The sequence below is a fragment of the Styela clava genome, chromosome 5 (assembly GCF_964204865.1).
Source record: "Styela clava chromosome 5, kaStyClav1.hap1.2, whole genome shotgun sequence".
Classification (NCBI taxonomy): Eukaryota; Metazoa; Chordata; class Ascidiacea; order Stolidobranchia; family Styelidae; genus Styela; species Styela clava.
Genome location: NC_135254.1, coordinates 4,524,770 through 4,544,144, shown reverse-complemented (window position 1 = coordinate 4,544,144; position 19,375 = coordinate 4,524,770). Strand labels below are relative to the sequence as shown.

The window sequence follows — 19,375 nt, the reverse complement described above, 5'->3', positions numbered from 1 at the left end:
TTGTTTGGTGGTTAAATCATTCGAAACATTATATCGCTGGATGGGGATTTTTATTCCCCCCGAATTCTGATTTTCTGCCAAAATTTCTTTCCATCCCAATGGTATGCATTTCCAAATTTTCCGTAGTTCCCTACAGCAGGTTTTATATAGGTTTTTTTTTGCTGCCAAATTGCAAGTGCTTGTGGTGATAACATCTGCCACGCTTATTACATGTACTTCAACCCATTTTGATTTGGCTTCCAGAGTATTACCATCATTATCTACTATTAATTTATTATACCAAAGTATTTCTTGTTTAATTTCGACAATGTTAGTTTGATCACTTCTGCAATTTCTGCTGCCAGTTATATTTCACGACTTAGTCCTATTTATCATAGTCTTAAAATTATTAAATTAGCAGATATTTATGAAATTAAGGTATTGAAAATAATGCACCAACATCACTGCAAAAAACTCCCTTCTGCTTTCACCAACTATTTTTTAAAACAGAGCAACGTTCACTCTTATGAAACGCGTTCCTCTGTCGGGTGCTCATATTATGTAAATCGCTTCAGCACCAAACGAACTCAAAACTCGATCAAATTCGTTGGTGTTAAATTGTGGAATAACCTCCCTAATAACATTCGATCCAGTAGTTATAATTCTTACAAACATGCACTGAAAAGCCTATATCTTGATGCCTATAGGCCTAGTTGTCATTGATCTGAAAACATTACCTTCTGCTGTTTTCTATATCCATCCATCTTTTTGAAACTTGCCATTTTCTTCTGTCTGCATATTGTGTCCTGGTATTTCCTTACTATTTTCAGCCCAGTGCAATCGACACGAAGTATGCAGATCTCATAATTCATTCTGCACTAATCTGTAGAGCCAATAAATTACTAGCAATCGCTTTAACAGAAAATAGCCACAAATTCAACCCTAGCAACAAACTCCCGTTGCTGGGTACGCCATCTTGGTGTAGACTGAACGCTGAGTCATAACGCTATTTCGCTGTGCTCCGTACTCAACGAGGCATAACCATTTTATAGATGTCGCTGTTGCGTCCGTCATGACATTCCGTGGTGTATTTTCGATTTGTTGATGTTTTTTATCTGTCTTGTGTTTTATTTAAAAGTAATCTTTTTTTATTCCAAAGTCATTGTGGCATTCCGTGGTTTATTTCGCATGTTTTGCCGCTCTTTTTCTTGTATGATTATAGCCTATTTCATGTTTGTTAATCATTCCACAGGGATTGTGGCATCCCGTAGTTACTCAGGTTTTTTTGTTGTTTTTCATTTTTCGAATGATTGTGTCCAATTAAGCCAATGTGTAATATTGAGTTCTATTTATTTTTTTGTCTTTTTGTATGATCGTGTTAATTTATTAAGTTAATGTGTAATATTGAGTGTACCGTTTCTTATATTTGCTGCTTAATTTCAGCTACAAGGTGTCGCTGACTAGATGACTCTATGAGTCTTTTCGCGACTCCGCGTCAACTGCAACAAGCCGATATCCATTTGACATTTTGTTACATTATATTATTTATTCATTTTTCATATCGCGCATTGTTTTTTGCATGACGAAAATAAATATCTGAATCTGAATCTGTAAATATAGCGATATCAAGAATCTAGCGTATTCGAAAATCGAATGAGGCCGCAAAATGTAAAACACTGACCAGGTGAGCTACCGGTGCCATGATGTCTTCCACGTTCCCGTTATCAGTTTTTTTTTTTTTCAAGTTCCATGATATCCAACGGTGAAGAATTAGCCTTGATGTTTCCGGCGGAACCTCATAAATGCATTAGAATCAAATATTTCCATTTGGCCATTCATTTGCGTCCCATATTCAGATAATAAATGTAAATAAAATGGCATTAATAAATTTCTAGCAATTTTATCTATCTTCGATCAAGATTCGTTTAAATATAAGAATTTTATCCGCGGCCGAGGATATGATACAAATGCAATGATAGCATAATCTGAACTCGAGCTGTGATCGACCAGATGCGCAATTGCGCAATCTACCTTACGCAGAACGGTACGCACGAAACGTCGCGTGAACGTCATCACGACAATGCCGTCGTCCCCATTTGCGTCGTTACGCAAACCTGGCGTCAAAATAGTTGATAAATTTGGGTCACAAACCATTGGAATCGATAGCAGAAATTTTGCAATAAAAGGAGTTATGCGGAAGTTAAGACAGTCATTTTTATATCCCCCGAATGGTAATCTTGTACACTTTTCAAAATTTTACATATATTGATGACACATTTCTAAAAAAGGTGCCAAATCTTACCAAAATACAAAAAATAGTGGATGGGACTAAAAATAAGCTTACACATCTTCTAAAAACATCTCGTAAAATATGATGTCAGTTATGAATAAAAGACTAGATAAGCTTTAATATGACATATTACAGACCATCTGATATCTAATGGTTCAGAAGTTACATTGATTTAAAGTTAGGAATATTTCAAATTTCTAACACTTCGAATCGATGCCACGCCGTGGGAGGTCAGGGTGAGAGAGTAGCGTCGTTCTGGGGATTCCGAGTTCAAAGAGTTAAAAATACCTCCGTCACCGTAAACTTATGACAGACTTTTGAGTCATAATTTCGCAATGATGCCAAAATATTCTCGGTGTGTAAGATAGTAAGTACTCACTGGTTAAAAAGTCAAACAAGGTCGTCGATGAAAAAATAACTGTGGACAATATAATATGATGAAAATTGACTCAAAACGCTTTACCCTGAACACAAATAAAATATGTCATTTTTTTACAGATATCGTCAGATTGATCAAAAAGAGTCGTGATGAGAAAGAAAGAGCTGAAAGTAATTTAAATTTGTGTTTTCTGATTCATAATTTGACTATCCTACACGTCAAATCATTGGTTCAATTTACTGGATATATTGGGTCACCCTGAGTCGTCACTGGGTGATTAATACAACCCCCCATTTGAAATAACAAATCGACAAAATCCTAAGCCCAGATCCTTAAAATATTCTGAAATTTCAATATAAAACATTCAATGACAACAATAATGTTGCTTTCAGACAAATGTGACGTCACATATAAGACAAAATGCTTCCGAGCAGTTGTGTATGGTACAGACAACGTCACTTTCAATGATGCCGAACCAATCTGCAAATCAATGAACAACGGAAAACCTGCAAATATTTACGACCTTGCACTTTACCAGATGCTGCTTCCTTATCTTCGCTCAATGATCCCTGCTGGTTTGTCATATATTCGGGTCTGGACTGGGATGGAGTATAAGGTCAGTTTGATAGATCACAAACGGAAATCAGGGTACCCAGCAGATTTTGTCTCATTTTTGTAAACTCCACCGGGTCCACGGTTGGCTCTAAGCTTGTCTTTAATAAAATTACCGAAAATGAGCAAGTTAACCATTTTTTAAGATCCATTAATAGATTGGATAATTATAAAAACTCAATATATAGAATAGGATTGTAATTTCAAATATATTGTGACGTCATAGACGAACCGTCCGATTAATATTTTGGAATTTGCCAAATATTTTGTGATTTCTAGTAAATTCTGATTTCACTAATTTTCATGTAGTTCATACACATCAGAACAGTATTTGAGACCGTTTTCTTAATTATTACAGAACAATCAGCTTTTGCTGTCAAGTGGAGGACCAATCACCATAGCAACTGAAGTGTGGCGGCCTACACACCCGAGAACCGACGCATCGCGAACAAATGTTGGTATTAGTGCCAATAAAGATCCAGAGAATGAACATCAGGAAATGTTCAATTATTCGCCATCCTGGTTTACCAACGGTTACCTTTGTGAAATATAAAACCAGCTCAAAACCTGATAAAACTTTGTTGTCGGGCTGTATGATATGGACGGTGCGACAAACTTTTCTTACTTATATTATCCCTTTACTATTATTAGTCGTATAACCCATGCCTTGAATTGGTCGCTTTGTCTATAGACCCATTTATTTGCTCAGAAAATAAAATTCATAGCTATCTCTCTCAATGGGATTTCTGTATATAACCAACTATGATAATAAATATTGATTCGATCATTTGTGCGTTTGTTATTATTTTGCCAATTTATGAAAATTCACTAGAAAAAAAAGAAATGAACCATAAAATAGAAAATTATATTTAAGGCAAAAAGGTGAAGTTTTCATGATCATGATTGTGGTGGGTCATTCAACGACACCGGAGGATTAGCATGGAAATTTTATTTATTATAAATTATAATTGTGGCACATGAAATGTAGTGCCTATCTCTATATTAATAACAGATTGGGTATGAAAATAGCCAGCTATATGCATGAACATCAGGGCTGTGAACTGGAAAGTGGTTGAGGCATTTTAAAAAAGTTTATTGTTACAGGTATTTTGGCTGTTAGCTGTCAGTACTCTTCATTTCTTTTAAACATTCCCCTGATAAAGAATAATTCACTCACATTTTTATTTTGGATTTATTTGAAATAACACAAGCAAATCTATATTTTCGGTTTATGTTGCCAAAAGCTTCAGATTTGGCCCTGAACTGAAAATTTTTACATAAGTCGAGCTTAATTTTCAAATTCAAATTTGTTGGCAATTCTTTTATAAAAAAGTGAGCAAGCAGAACAATTTCAAGCAATATGCTTTATAACTGTACCATAACAAGCCAAATTTCGCATTATCGCACAAAAATTTATGCAATGTTGTTTTATGGAAGCCTTTGACAAAAACAGTGGTGATCAGTCAATTTTGTATGGTTGGTCGTCAAATTTCACATTATCGCACAGAAAATCATACAATGCTTTCCCAAACGTAAGGTCAAATAGATGTTTGGGAACAACCAGTCATGAGTTCGGGTCACATTGTTTGATGATTCAATTTCAGTCATCGTAGTTAATACTGACTGAGTGGATCGACTTGACAAAATGTTAGGTATAACTTATATTGACGTTAGTCATTGATTAAGTTTCAGTTTCTAGGCTTGAAGTACTTGGTTTCAAAATGAGTGGCGTTCAAAATACTCCAATGGACATTATTGTACATATTAAAGCTCTATTTCTTCCTTCTTTCTGGTAAACTGTATTCAGTGACACAAGGTTTAGAATTCTAGTTTGGATGTATAGTTTCGTTAAAACAGTGACAAAATTTTCATTTTTTTTTGTACCCTGACAAGATGTATAATGAATGCATAATGTTACTGGTAGGCCAGGTAGGGTAACATTATATTATTATTCTATTCCATGATTGCTATTCAAAGTTTTCTAAATGTCTCAAACTGCTTGAGTTCATGTCGGTTTACTTACCACTTGCGCAACTCCATGATTCACCACAACGGACCGAAGACCATAGCAATCTTTTATTTTCAATTGATCGAATTAAAATTTGATTAGTTTCCATCCAATTTTGATGATTAGATCCCATTTTGAGAAAATAAACATTTGCATAGAAAAAAACAGAAAAACAAATTTTTGAAAAAATTATACAAACAAAAACATATAACCCAATCCCCATTTTACATCATAAATCCAATTGATTGATTGATATTCCAAGTCATATTGTCCATTTCGAATCATTTTTCATGTTGTTATTTGCAGTATATCATTTAAAGATTATATTTATTTTAGTTTATGGATTAGGCATATTGGCATGTAAACAAAACATTTTAAAATTATTACATATACTACTCTACTCATATATGCTAACAAATGCCACTGCCCCAATGCACGAAATATATACACCTGAACAGAAACATTTTCCCGCATATCTGAGTTTTCAATAATGTTTACTGAATATGAAATCAAGAGGTTTGCAATACAGTATTATATTTGTCCGGTTGTTACAATTATAACACATTTATGTTCGAGATCATCCATGTATTCAAAGAGAAGTAATTCCTCTCTTTGAGCACTGGTCATCTGGTTCAATGTCCCTATCAATTTGCACTTGAATAATATTCTCATACTACTTTCGGATATGTCAATTTCATCATATTTGACAGAATTTTTATATGTCCAAATAGCATATTTACCACATAATGCAGTTAACAATTTTGACTGAGAGTTTATACCATTCGCTATTATTTGATCTGGATTAAATGAATCCAATTCACACCATTCCCGAAAATCCCTGGCCCATTCATATGTAAAGAATAAATGAAAACTTGTTTCTTTAAAGCCATAATTACATAAGACACATGTACATGGTTCGTCATCAAACCAGTATTTCATTTTATCTGCTGTAGGTAAGCCATTTTGCAATAATTTCCAATTAAACTCTTTGCATTTGTTTGATAGTGAAGTTTGCCAAATTTTTCCCCAATTAATTGGCTTTGTCAAAAAATATTTCAAATTGATATACTCTGCTCGAGATTCAAAAAATCTTGTCTTTTTGTTTGCTTCTACTATTTTATGAATTTGTTTGGTGGTTAAATCATTCGAAACATTATATCGCTGGATGGGGATTTTTATTCCCCCCGAATTCTGATTTTCTGCCAAAATTTCTTTCCATCCCAATGGTATGCATTTCCAAATTTTCCGTAGTTCCCTACAGCAGGTTTTATATAGGTTTTTTTTTGCTGCCAAATTGCAAGTGCTTGTGGTGATAACATCTGCCACGCTTATTACATGTACTTCAACCCATTTTGATTTGGCTTCCAGAGTATTACCATCATTATCTACTATTAATTTATTATACCAAAGTATTTCTTGTTTAATTTCGACAATGTTAGTTTGATCACTTCTCATAAGTTCTATATATTTAAAAGCATTTATAATACTAGTGTAATAGTTTGGAATTTGTCTTTTTCTTTGTAGTCTAAAATTGATATGCAGGTAGTCCAAATTTTCCAAGGAAAGTATGTTGCAGTAGTTTCTTATATATAATTTGGCTCTTTTAACCCATGGACGCTCTCCATTTTTCAATAATCTAAAAATTCACTGTACTTGGATCGCATTAATTATAAGCGATTGATTCTATTTTGTTTATCCACATTTCGCGAATAAATTCGTACCCAACTAAATACCATAATTTTGATAGGAGTAAAGATTTTGTAATCAGAATTCTTCCAATTATGGACAAATTTCCCCATTTCTATCTATTAATTACCTTCTGTAAATTGTTTACTACATTGGACCAGGTATTATCTCTAGAAGATATGCCATTTCCTATGAAAGCACCAAGAATCTTAACCTCTATACTACATTTCGTTTCGTTAAGTATTAGGCCAGTTGCAATTTGAAACTTTTCCAAAAATATTAAAGTCTCATTTATTGAGGACAGAGTCATAACAGTGAGTGTGGTATCATCGGCATATCCTTTGTATATTTCTTTTTCATTTGAGCAATTTTCAAATCCAATAATTTAACTGTTTAATTTGATGTTAGTAGCCAATGAATTTGAAACGAACAAATAAAGAAGTGGAGCCAAAGGGCATTCTTGGCGCACACCTCTATATTGCGGGAAGCTATAAATCCATTAAAAATTATTTTTGATCTTGAACTTTTGTGCAATGTTATATTGCATTTGATGAAATATGATCCAAATCCCATTTTATTAAAAATTTTGAGTAATAAGTCCCTATCCACTGTGTCAAAAGCTTTCTCCTGTAGAGATAACTGCCAAAGCTACATGATTTTGTTTGCCCAGAAAATGTCATCTCTGATTGAGATGAGATTTTCATGAATTGATCTACCCACAATGCAAGCATTTTGATCTTCGTCTCTGAGGTATGGTAAAACATATTTGAATCTAGTTGCAAGAATATTTGCGATTAATTTATATTCAAATGTTAATAAAGTTATAGGTCGCCAGTTTTTCAACTGCTTTTTGTTTCTTTTTTCTATGTAGAAGCGTTAATATTCCTAATTTTCTATTGTTCGAAAACTCTCTCTGATTGTGGTAACTTTTGAACAGAATCATTAGTATAGGTTTGATTAATTTCCAGAATTTCAAGTAAAATTCTTTGGTGAGTCCGTCTACCCCCGACTTGTTCAGTTTTAAATCATTCATAGCATTATCTAATTCTTCTGCTGTTATTTTGTGTTCTAACAAATTTTTATCCTCTGGTTTTATGCTTGTTGTTATGTTATCCAATAATTCTCTCTGTTCATCTAGTCTCACGTTTTTGTTCTTTTTATAAAGATTACAGTAAAATCGAATTTGCGCGTTTTGTATTTCCGTGAAGCTATTGGTCACACTACGATCTGGGTTTTCAATTTATCTAAATAATTTGGCTTTTCCCCCTTCCTTCACCAAATTTAAAAAGTATTTGGACGATTTTTCACCATTTTCGAACCAGTTAGTTCTTGATTTCACTATTGCGTCTTTAGTTTTTTGCTTATAGTGATCCCTAAGCTGTTTTTCTAATTCCACTACTTTTTTTAAATTTCTTCATCATCAGCATATCTTTACAATTCTTTGCATACCTCTTTATACTGGTCAGTTAATAATGTTTCGATAATACTTTCTTGCTGTTTTTTGAGTTTCGCACAAAAAATATTGATTATTTCCTAATTCCGTGTTATATTTCCAATATCCTGGACCTCGTTTTAATTCACTTAGTGAGGAAATTGAAAAATGAACTGGTGAATGATCTGACATTATAGTTTGTTTTATTTCAATACTGTGTATATTGCCAATGTGCGAAAACGGTATATACCAGCGATCCAATCTACTTTTTGATGCAAAAGAATTACTATTTATTTGCTTCCAGGTATACTCTTTTATATTACCTTTCAAGATTTTCCATACATTAACCAATTCCTATTTTGTGACCAAATTGGTAAGCTTTGTTGTACTACTTTCTGGTTTGTAATTTGTTTCTGGATATTTACTTTTTTGGCTTAGTCTCCCCCAAAATAAATGTAAGTCTGGTTATGAGTCTGATTAATAATTTGTTTTAATTTATTGTCTAAATATGTAAAAAATTCCACTCTATCTCTATTCGAATCAGGTGCATATACATTAACTATTATATGGTGTATGTCAAATGATTTCCAGCAAATTATGATAAATCTTCCAAATTCATCAATTTCTTGAAAATCTAAATCTTGGTACATTTTATTTAAAAACAAAATACCTACAAAACGCGATAAATTTGAGTAAGTTGTCCTTGTTATGTATGGAGATGTTCTTGTTACTTCCGATGACTCTTGCTGGTTGCCTAAATATAAATTTGTATTTTGTTGTGCGGTCGTTGGCTCTTGGGTTTCTGTAGTGGAATTTGCAGCTTCTTGTGCAAGTTGTGATACATCTTTTTTTTCTTAATATACAGTCTTTCTCTAAATGTGGTTTTCCGTTACCTCCACAGTACCTACACCGTCTTCTTCTTGGACACATCACCACTTCATGAACAAGCGAATGACAGATATAGCACCAATCACTGTATTTCTTCATGTTTCTGAGTCTTGTCGGATAGAATGTATGTATTTCTTCTCAAGTATACTTCTTGGGGAGCTTGATTATCGGTGGTATATCTTTTTCTAAAACTATTTTACATTTTCGCGTTCCATTTTCAATACCATCTTCATATACCATTCTTTTCATACTCTTAACTTTTCCGAATCCTGATAGAAGTTTTGTCATTTTTTTGTCAGAAATTTCATCTGGAACTTTGCTTACGGTGACTTTTGGTATATTTGAGTATACTTCCTCTGGATATGCAGTATATTTATTACTGTCGTTGTTAAAGTTGTATTTTATTCCATCCATTGCTTTTTGACAGGCTTCTGCCGTTTTGAATTTGATTCGCCATATTTCATTTAATGGATACATACACTTGATTGTGTTTTACCTACGGCTTCATAGATGGTATTTTTGACAGCTTCCGATCAAGTCATCCGTTGTTGTTGAATTTTATATTCACTGTATTAATTTGTTCTACATAGTCATCATCGTCGTCTCCCATTTTCCACAAAACTATTTAAATCTATTAGCGTACAAAACTTAATTAAACAGCGATCCTTCAGTGAAACAGCAGATTATGACTTCGTCTTCGAATACGACCATAGCAATCGGTTCGGTCGAAGTCTGAGCCCTTCCTGATATTTGAATGGGGACTTCCCCCGTGCACAACAGCGCTACCAATCAAATATATAGTTGATTAAAGATTTCCATTCAGAACATTTTTAAACCACAAACACCCATTAAATCTACAATTAGAGAAAAGAATAAATAAAAATAAATTAAAAATATGTCTGTTCTGTTATTTTTCAGCGGGGTAAATCGGAGCAGCGAATCTGACAAAACGAGGACCTACAATCGGCCACCGAGGAACTGTTTTTAAACTGAATGTTCCGTCGATCGGTAAACTGTGTGTTCTGAGTTTCATGCCCACTTCCTCAACCGTGCTGTAATGATTTGGGTAGGCAATACCAATTCGGAAAGATCCCGGTCCTTCCAAAAGCAGTGACTGCTTGTACATGGCATTGTTCAGAACGAAAGACGTGAATAAGCGTCATAAAAAGATGTTTGGCCATGAATATCTTATCAAATGTTTAGTCCAAATTAATCTAATCTGACATTGTTCTTATATTAATATATCTTATGCGCCTGAGACCAGGTTTGTAAATTCTTATAATATTGTTTGTATGGTTTTATCTGACGACCGTAAGTGGGCGCCAGGTACCAGGTATTGAGACCATGGTCAGATTACCTATCATTAAATCCGGTTTACCCACCTATTATTTGTACCGGTAAGTGAAAACAAAATTAAAAGCTAAATGAGCTTATGAGCAAGTCATTCTAAATCGTCTAGTTAGTAGTTATTAACTGAAAATACTGCATTCTCTAGTTAAAAAATATATTTAATAATAAATAATTTTGGTATGAAGGCATTGGATAGGACCAATAAATAAAAAAATTACCAATATAACTAGCGTAAGTAAATTCATTTAATTTTCTTATACAGGAAAATTTTAGGATGAAAAACACAATAACGAAGTATATGAATCTCAATTAATGTTTATGATGCATTGCATTTCCATTAAGTATTACAGCAATAGAACAGGACTTAAGTATCTTTTCTTCGAAACCGTAAGGCGTTACGATATTTGCACTCAGTTAAATGTCTAAGATTCCAGTATGTCAACTACGGTAGTTAGATGTTGCAGATGAATAGGCATATTTTACTTTTACTCTTAGGAAAGAGATAAACTTCTACAAGAACATTAGTAACTTATTAGTTTACGAAGGCGGAAAGTAGCCTCCAGGGCAGCAGTCAATTTGTTAACATACATTCTGAGTCGTGGTTGTATCGTCATGGGACTCACAGGGTTCTTACAGTGATTTCTAACTTGCTATGGAAACATGATGCATAGTAATCACCATAATTTACAAATTACAGCATCCTTATGACCTTATCAGGGTTTTCTTGTATCATGTAATATTTACTCCAATTTCAAATATCCTAATAAAATTCCAGTAAGGATTAGATGGGTCATATGTTTCATTCCATTGTTATATTAATATTGTGTTTATTTGTTTTACCTGTCATTGATCAATGAGTTCTACGCCGCTGCAACAAATTTGGTGATATTAGGTTTTTGTCCATCGATAAGTAGCTCTATTTAATTCTATTTATTTTGGTGGTTACTCCCAACCTAATATTTATTTCGTAGCTTGGTTTTTATTTTATTTAATATTATTATATTTAACCTAATATTTAGTTCGTAGCTTGGTTTTTATTTTATTTAATATTATTACTTTCTTTACTGAAAAAATTGTCCTAGTTAGGTCGTTAATCAATAAACTGCTGTTGGAATATTTTTCCTTAAAATTAAACAATATTTCTATTTTATCCCTAGAGTTGCTGCTGTATATCTTCCAAGCAAAGTATTCCCATTGATTAGATGGTCCTCTTATGAACTTCTGGTTATGAACCAGTTCTGGTACTTCATCAGTTGAAATTTATAAGTTCATTTGAGCACTGAAATTTTCTATACCTAATATACAGTTCTGTTGAAGTGGTCTGATTTGTATGCATTGCAGTAGAAGTATGCTAGTGTAGTGGAGTGGGTTTCAGTAACATGCAAATTCCTAATCAAATGTATTATATGTACCTATTGATTACATGGTCATGTCTGAGGAATTTATTACTTATATCAATACTATACTATAGAATTTGTGAGAGTTTATTGTATTTAGTATATAACCTCAAATATTCATTCAATTATCGCTGGGAGAACAGCATGAATACAGAAAATATATTTTATTAATTTGATGTCATATAGAATATGTATATATAAAGGTAGACATGTTAGCTATTTAAAAAAGATAACATTTTATTAGGCTTATGATAGGGGACGTTAGAAGTTAATTCCATATTACTGTTTGCAAATGCAAGATTCACTATTTCTAACTATTTATTTCTCTTGTCTATTTTGGATTTTGGTTATTTTCTGGAGTCAATTATTCTTTCCACAATATCAACTCCTCCATATTCATTCTAGTCATATAGAATAACAATAAATAAACTTATAGTTCTGAATACATCTCATAAAATTGTTTCTGTATTTTTTATGATAATATATAAGGAGGGGCTAAATTAACACATTTTTGTGCAGATTTATTTTATTCTTGTAGTTTTTAAACTTTATTGGCTATGTCCTTGTTTTTTTATAAAGCAGATTTATAGTTTTCCTGAAGGCAGTGAGCTGTATTTTTTATGAATAAGGTTGTTTCCATGTTTATTGTTTAAAGCAGAAGTTTTGATTCTTTAGTACCCGTGGAAGGTTTTAAGGTGGTATATGTGTTTCTCTTTCACAGAAATGTAGTAATGCAAAAATGGGTCCAGTTCATTTTTTGTTTGCTTAGCAATTGAAATGCAGAATTTATGTCAGCCCAATAGCCCGCGACTGAGGAGGCTATTCAAATGCTAATTGAACTCATATAAACGTCACTTCTTCTAGTCTACCGCCTATGTGACAAGCAATAGTACAATAAAGTCACAATAGCAATAGCCCTTAATAGCAAATACAAATAGTGAATAGGAACATTTATCATCCATATCATCAACTTCAGCATACCATAACAAGGATGAGCTATCTATCTTGGTGCTTTTTTGTTACTTATATGCAGCTTGTCACAATCTCCCGCTACCTCAAAGCATTCACTCAAAGTTTATTATGATATTGTAATATTTGCGTAAAGAATTACACTGTGAGAATTTCAAAATGATTGGCTCAAAGAGGTTTATGTCAGTATATTTTCAATGCTTGTACCTGATATTTTATTGGCATTTGATAGTTTTCTCAGTGATAGACTGACAGAGAATTTGTGAAATATGAAAATAATCTGCTTTCCTAGCTAGCTATAATTTTGTCTTGGCGGACTTTCTTTGTCTTGAAATTTTTGTGTATGGATAAGGTGGATTGAATACAGGAGGGATATTATTTTATACCGGTAAATAATTTTTCGAAGCAAGTGCATGCTAGCTTTAAGGTAAAAGAGACTATCCTTTGAGCGAAGTTACAGGTGATCACTGTACACTGAAACTGTATAGAATTATGGCAGCAAATTGCCAATTAGTAAGCATATGAAAATCTTAGGATAGGATAGGATTGGATAGGATTTACATATTTATCCTGGGGGAGATGAAAGCCGATAAGACGGCTTATCCATATGGCGAACCACGGCCTCTCGTCCGGTTACCATTCCAAGTCGGGTATGGGATTAGTTTTTACTGTATTGTTTGTTTTCGGAAGCATGGACTTGGTGGTGGAGGAAGCCGTAACCGACCAGCGGTTACGTGAACCACCCAACGACGGCGAGGAGTCCAGCAATCCTCTCGCACATAACCATCCCTGCATGGGATTCGAACCTGCGAACCCACGCAGAGTAATTAGAGGTGCGGTGGCGAGCGTATTCCTAACGCTTAGCCCGTTGAGCCACACCGCCGCGCCATCTTGCACAGGAAAAGTTTTCAATTAATAATTAGCCAATTTCTGGGTAAATATTATGAAACCTTCTATATGAGGCTAACAAATAGCACATTTCTTGATGCCAATGGAAGGCAGCACCACATTGTATAATTTCTTGTTAGTTAATTGTTCAGAACAACACTTTTATGCTTTCATCGTCAAAAGTTAACTGACAAGATTAAGTATTATTCAGTCACAAATAAGTCATTAGGAACGAACATATCAAGAAATGTTGAACATTCCTGGCTCATAGTATTAACCCACAGCCTTTTGTCCAGTTACCAGTCCATGTCGGATATGGGATTAGTTATTCAGTTATTTGTTTTCGGGAGCATGGACTTGACTTATGTGAAAGGTTGAAGTTTTTAAATCAAATGGTAATATATAAAAAATATTTCCATGAATCCATTAATTTTTTTTTTAAATTTACTTTTTTGAGTTTTTTAAAACATATGTTACCAGCTCTGGTTTGGATGTCATTAAATTGATGACTTTTTGGTGAAGTGTTGCGAGCAAATACTGACCTGCTAAGTCTACATATTGATGCTCTGGGACTGTCGACTTGAAGTTTGTACTGTCAAGGTAACGTCTGAAATTAGACAAAATGGAGAATATTTATCTTAAATTACAAAGAATGGCAGGCATTATTAACTCAGCGAGAGTGAGGAGGTATGAAGTCGAAAACCTCCGAAGAGGAATAAAAATGGAAAACAATGCTATGTGATGTAGCATTTAATAATAAATAAAATAAGTCCTCATTTTGTTAATATGTAAAACTTTGTAACTCTAAAGTTAGTTTTAGAGAAAACATGTAACCAGTTTATATTCGGGTTCAGGCAATTAAGATCAGGCACAGAAGCATTAGCCCAGCCCATATTACTGCACACACTTAAATTGAATTAAAGCAGCCTAAATTACGGTATACGCTGAGTCGGTATTACGTAAAAAAATAATAACTGAAATTGAATTAATTAAAAGTAAGATTTAGGTTTGAATTGAAATAGAGGAAAGTAAAGAGGTTATTGATTCAGTTTCTGTGTTTTTTTTTAATGCTGATATTCGGAAACCAGTGCCAAATTTTTATCAAACCTTTAAATACTTGAAAAAGGGTTTGGGCCAAAAGTAGGTTAACAATTATCGAATTGATTAATTGGTACTTTTGGTACACTCTGTATATTAAATATATAGCTGTAGCATACAGACATTTTTACTTTAATACTCAGTTTTATTTCTACTAGATGTGGAATTTACTAAAGTAATTGTATTGAAGAAATCAAAATTTTATATCACTTTGTCTGTGTTTTATGAGGCATACCTGAGCAAATATTGTGAACGCCTTATGTACACAATAAGCACCTAATTTCTAATATAATACCTGGCAGTATTACTAGTTTTATTGCCCACTGTTTGCAGATCTATTGACGTCAGGAAACTATGTGGAAATATGACAAACGCTAAATATGCGTTCAGTAATTTAGGATGCATGTCTTATATGAGCAAGACAAAATAGCTATGTCACATCTTATCAATTCATGAATTCAGTTTTATTGATATATATTATTATTCTAGTTGATACAAGAGATTCGTCTCATTATCATTTTTTTTAAATTTGATCAAATAAATCCAGAACATTCGAAAAAGATCAGATATGGCAATTCAAGTGACATAAAAATCCAACAAAAACATTTTTCCATTTCTATTTTCAAAATATTTTACCTGTGAAAATGTGTCATTCTACTTACTTGACTTTTTTGTATGTCTAAAATTGGGAAAATTTCCCATTTTTTATTTTTTGATTTGTTCAAATTTACCTTAAATTTAAATCAAATTTGTGCTAATATCATCAGCATTCACATCATCATCATATAAATTGTCTGAATCCATCATATTCCACATAGTATAAAAATTGTGACAATTTAAAGTAAAAATTTAAAAAAATTTTTAATCAGAAAATTTGTTCACATGGGTGACCACCAAAGTACCAAGCCTACTGGGAATATAACAAAATATAGCAAAAAATTACACTTAAGGAAATATCGAATGGCTTGAAGCTTTCCAAATCAATATGACCGGGAATGTTTATAGAACCCTAGCACCTTTATGGATTGCTTGTCGCCAATAAAGTAGAAAATATGAAGTATATTTTGCAGCAATTGATTCGCAATCATTTTCCTTGTGTAAGGGGACCAATATCCAGCTTGCTTTTACCTTACTTTCGTCATGCTAGTGGAGTTACAAGCATTAAAAAATTCTGATTATATATTTGATTAATATATATTAAAAATTAATTAAGTTTTCCTATTTAATGCAGAGAATTTTTTTTAAATAAGTGGCAGAAGCTACACAGTATAAGAAAGTTTTTGAAAGAAATTAGAAATTATAAAGTCATAATTATCACAAGTTAATATTCTTGGAACAAGTTTGAGCTATAACAACCAAACTCCAATTACATGATCTAAGTTTTAATCAAAAAATTTCCAACTTCTTGTTCCAAGTCGAGTCACTGCAAAGTTACAAGTCAAGTTGTTGCTGTTTTGATTCACAAATCCTGTACAAGGCATGAAATTATCAGTTTCATTGACATTGGTAATTCAAATCTTGTTTTGTATAAAGGTTATTTTGAACACAAAATCATGTATTGACATTAAGATCAACATCATGCGTTTGGGTTATTACTACATGAGGCTAATTTTTTTTGGCCCATAAAATTTAAAGCTAAGGGGCAAATCGTTAAATTTCTTTATATTCCCTATTGCTTCTGGCAGTGTTTTTTGCTCAGAGATCAGTCTCTTATGTTTAAGTGATTGCGCGAGAATTGGTTTTGAGAAATATTTCTTAAGAAAAAATATTTATGCAGTCAATGCTCATGTCTAAGTGGGTGTTGCAATGTATATGGAACGAAAAAGTAGGAGGCGTTTCTAATTTTAGGGCTAGTTTTGGTCTAGTCAAATTAGCATTAGACTAGTATTCAGGGCTGGCATAACGTCCTCATTTCTAAGATTTGTCCTCATTTCGAAGGTTTTGTCTTAGAAAATTTTTTTTGTACCTATTTCTAAGAAACGTCCTCATTTTGGCATGTGTCCTCAATATTGTCCTTATTTTAGGGGTTAAAGTTCTTACCTCTTATACTTGGGTATTGGTCAATATTTTTTCCCCTTATTTCTAAGAAACGTCCTTATTTTGTCATGTGTCCTCAATATTGTGCTTATTTTGGGGGTTGAGATTCTTACCTCTTTTACTTGGGCATTGTTCACTGTTTTTTTCTTTTTTCTAAGAAACGTCCTTATTTTGGCATGTGTCCTATTTTAGTCCTTATTTCAGGTGTAGAGGTTCTTCCTTCTTATGCGTGGGCATTGGCCAATTCGAATGATTGAATTCCTAGAAATGATATTTGAACCACATTGATTGCTGCGCACGTTATTGACATAGTAACAGCAAATTAATTGCCACAATGACAAAACAACTGTCCACCGGCAAAGATCAGTTCTTATAACTTAAATCAAAATAAACTAGTGAATAATAGCTTTGCAGTTGACTAATGGAATTATATAAGATTTGATAAGTCGAGCACTAATCGAGAATCAGTGCTTCAAACAAAATACCAATAAACCGGTAAATTATACTTTAAATTTGTGTCAAACAAAGCTTCTGGTGTGAAGTATTATTGGACACGGGTCACACTGTCATGCTTATTTTTGGTATTGTATGGATGACAACCCTGCCGGTATTGTATGCTTGGGTGTATCAGTGATTTGTGCAAATGAGGTTTGCATTCTTTTATTTCTTATATTATTAATATCATTGTAGATTAGTTGACCTATCCGAATTAAGTGCGTTCACAAATGACTGTCTTCATAATTAAGCGGCACGCTGGCTTAGCGCCACACCCCTTATATCACCAGAGTGAATAGGCAATGTTAACACTGCCATCTCTTCAAATAACAGTAGCATTATACATGCCAGTGGTGTACTTGTACAGGGTCGAGCGAAAAGTAAGAAAAATAATAATGTTCCTACTCAATAGTTACATGGTATTGATTATTAATGATTATTGAATACTAATATTATGGAGAAAGGGGAGAAAAAAGTATGTTATCAGTTAAATATGAATATTTGTTACACTATTTTTATTCCATAGTCCTTATTGATTATGTATATTAAATATATACCAGTATTAGGCCTATATTATTACTAAATTAATACTCAATTTTAATTTCGTGCAGACCGTTTTTTGAGAGGTCACAAAGCTAATTTAAAATAAAATTACCTGTTAGATTTGTATGCCTTATTTTGGATATTTACGTTGACTTATTGTTTAGAGCAGTCATGTCCAACCTTTATAGTGTCGCGGGATACTTTGACACGAGGAAATTCATTGTGGGCCGCAACGTTTTTACCAATGCCAGCCCAGTTCTGATTTGAGCGTTGCTAAATCAAATGTCTGGATTGCACAACACTTTTGGATTTCTGAACCCAACATGCACACAACAACCATAAAGCAAAATGCCAAACTTTCAAGCAATAATAAATATACATTAGCATGAAAAATCAAAAAAAAAATGTCAACAATTTTTATGCAAAATGCCAAACTTTTAAGCAATAATAAATATACATTAGCGTGAAAAATCAAAAAAAAAATGTCAACAATTTTTTTTTCAACTAGTTCAAAACTTGCTTTTGTATGTCATTGCTCAACTGCTTAATATCGGCAGGTAGTTTTGATACCGCACATCGCAACTGGCTTGTCAAATTGTGGTTCGCCAGCTCACTCCTGTGCTTCGACTTCATAATTTGTAATTTCCAAAAAAAGATTCGCACAAATATGTTTTTGAATATCAAATGGGAACATAAAAATGTTAAAAAAACTGTCGAATTTTTGTAAGTGAGCGAATGTCTCTTTATTTGCTTTCAACAACTTTGCGTCTTCGTCGCAACATTTACTCACACCTTATTGTTGCTGTCGAAGCTATATTGTAATGGAAAATGAACTGCGTTTTTCAATTCAAATTGAGTTTCACACAGTTCGAGCTTTGTGATAAACGTCTTTATATCTTCATAACAGTCTGTTATCAATTTCATAATAGGTAGAAAACTTATTGTATCGCCACAGATGTTACACGCTTGAGTTGCTCCCTGTAAAATTGGCACATAACAATGCTTTTCTTATGGCGGAGCCGCATGAAATTCAAGCCTCAAATCCAGTAAGATTTGATATCATACCAGGGAATTTTTATTGAAATATGTTCATACGTCCGTATTTATATAAAAACTTCAAGTGGGCCTCACGAATCCTTCCTTTGAGCCACATGCAGGCCGCAGGTTAGACATCTCTGGTTTAGAGATTGCTATTCCATCCATGTATTTTCAATGTGTTTTTTAAACAAACATACTTTCGCTTTACTATCTGTTATTTGTAGCTTATTGTTAGCCAGTTATTTTTTGAGGAGAGTCGCGGGACTTGAAAAGTTTTAAAAAAAGA

The 19,375-nt window shown here is 33.2% G+C and overlaps 2 protein-coding genes across 5 annotated transcripts in view; one reads left to right on the top strand and one right to left on the bottom strand.

Annotated features, from left to right (window-relative positions):
* Positions 1-19,375, bottom strand: part of LOC120344644 (FGFR1 oncogene partner 2 homolog) — a 254,399-nt gene that overhangs the window by 150,152 nt on the left and 84,872 nt on the right. The gene's annotated exons all lie outside the window — the stretch shown is intronic.
* On the top strand, positions 2,666-3,898 carry LOC144422762 (uncharacterized). The gene is made up of 3 exons (XM_078112557.1): positions 2,666-2,818; positions 3,041-3,264; positions 3,619-3,898. Exons 1-3 carry the CDS (start codon positions 2,704-2,706, stop codon positions 3,811-3,813), a joined length of 534 nt encoding a protein of 177 aa, XP_077968683.1. The 5' UTR covers positions 2,666-2,703; the 3' UTR covers positions 3,814-3,898.

Coding starts and splice junctions, on each gene's coding strand:
- LOC144422762 (XM_078112557.1), top strand. CDS start 2,704: ATGATGAAAATTGACTCAAAACGCTTTACCCTGAACACAAATAAAATA. Junction 2,819..3,040: donor TGAGAAAGAAAGAGCTGAAA/GTAATTTAAATT, acceptor TGTTGCTTTCAG/ACAAATGTGACGTCACATAT. Junction 3,265..3,618: donor GGACTGGGATGGAGTATAAG/GTCAGTTTGATA, acceptor TAATTATTACAG/AACAATCAGCTTTTGCTGTC.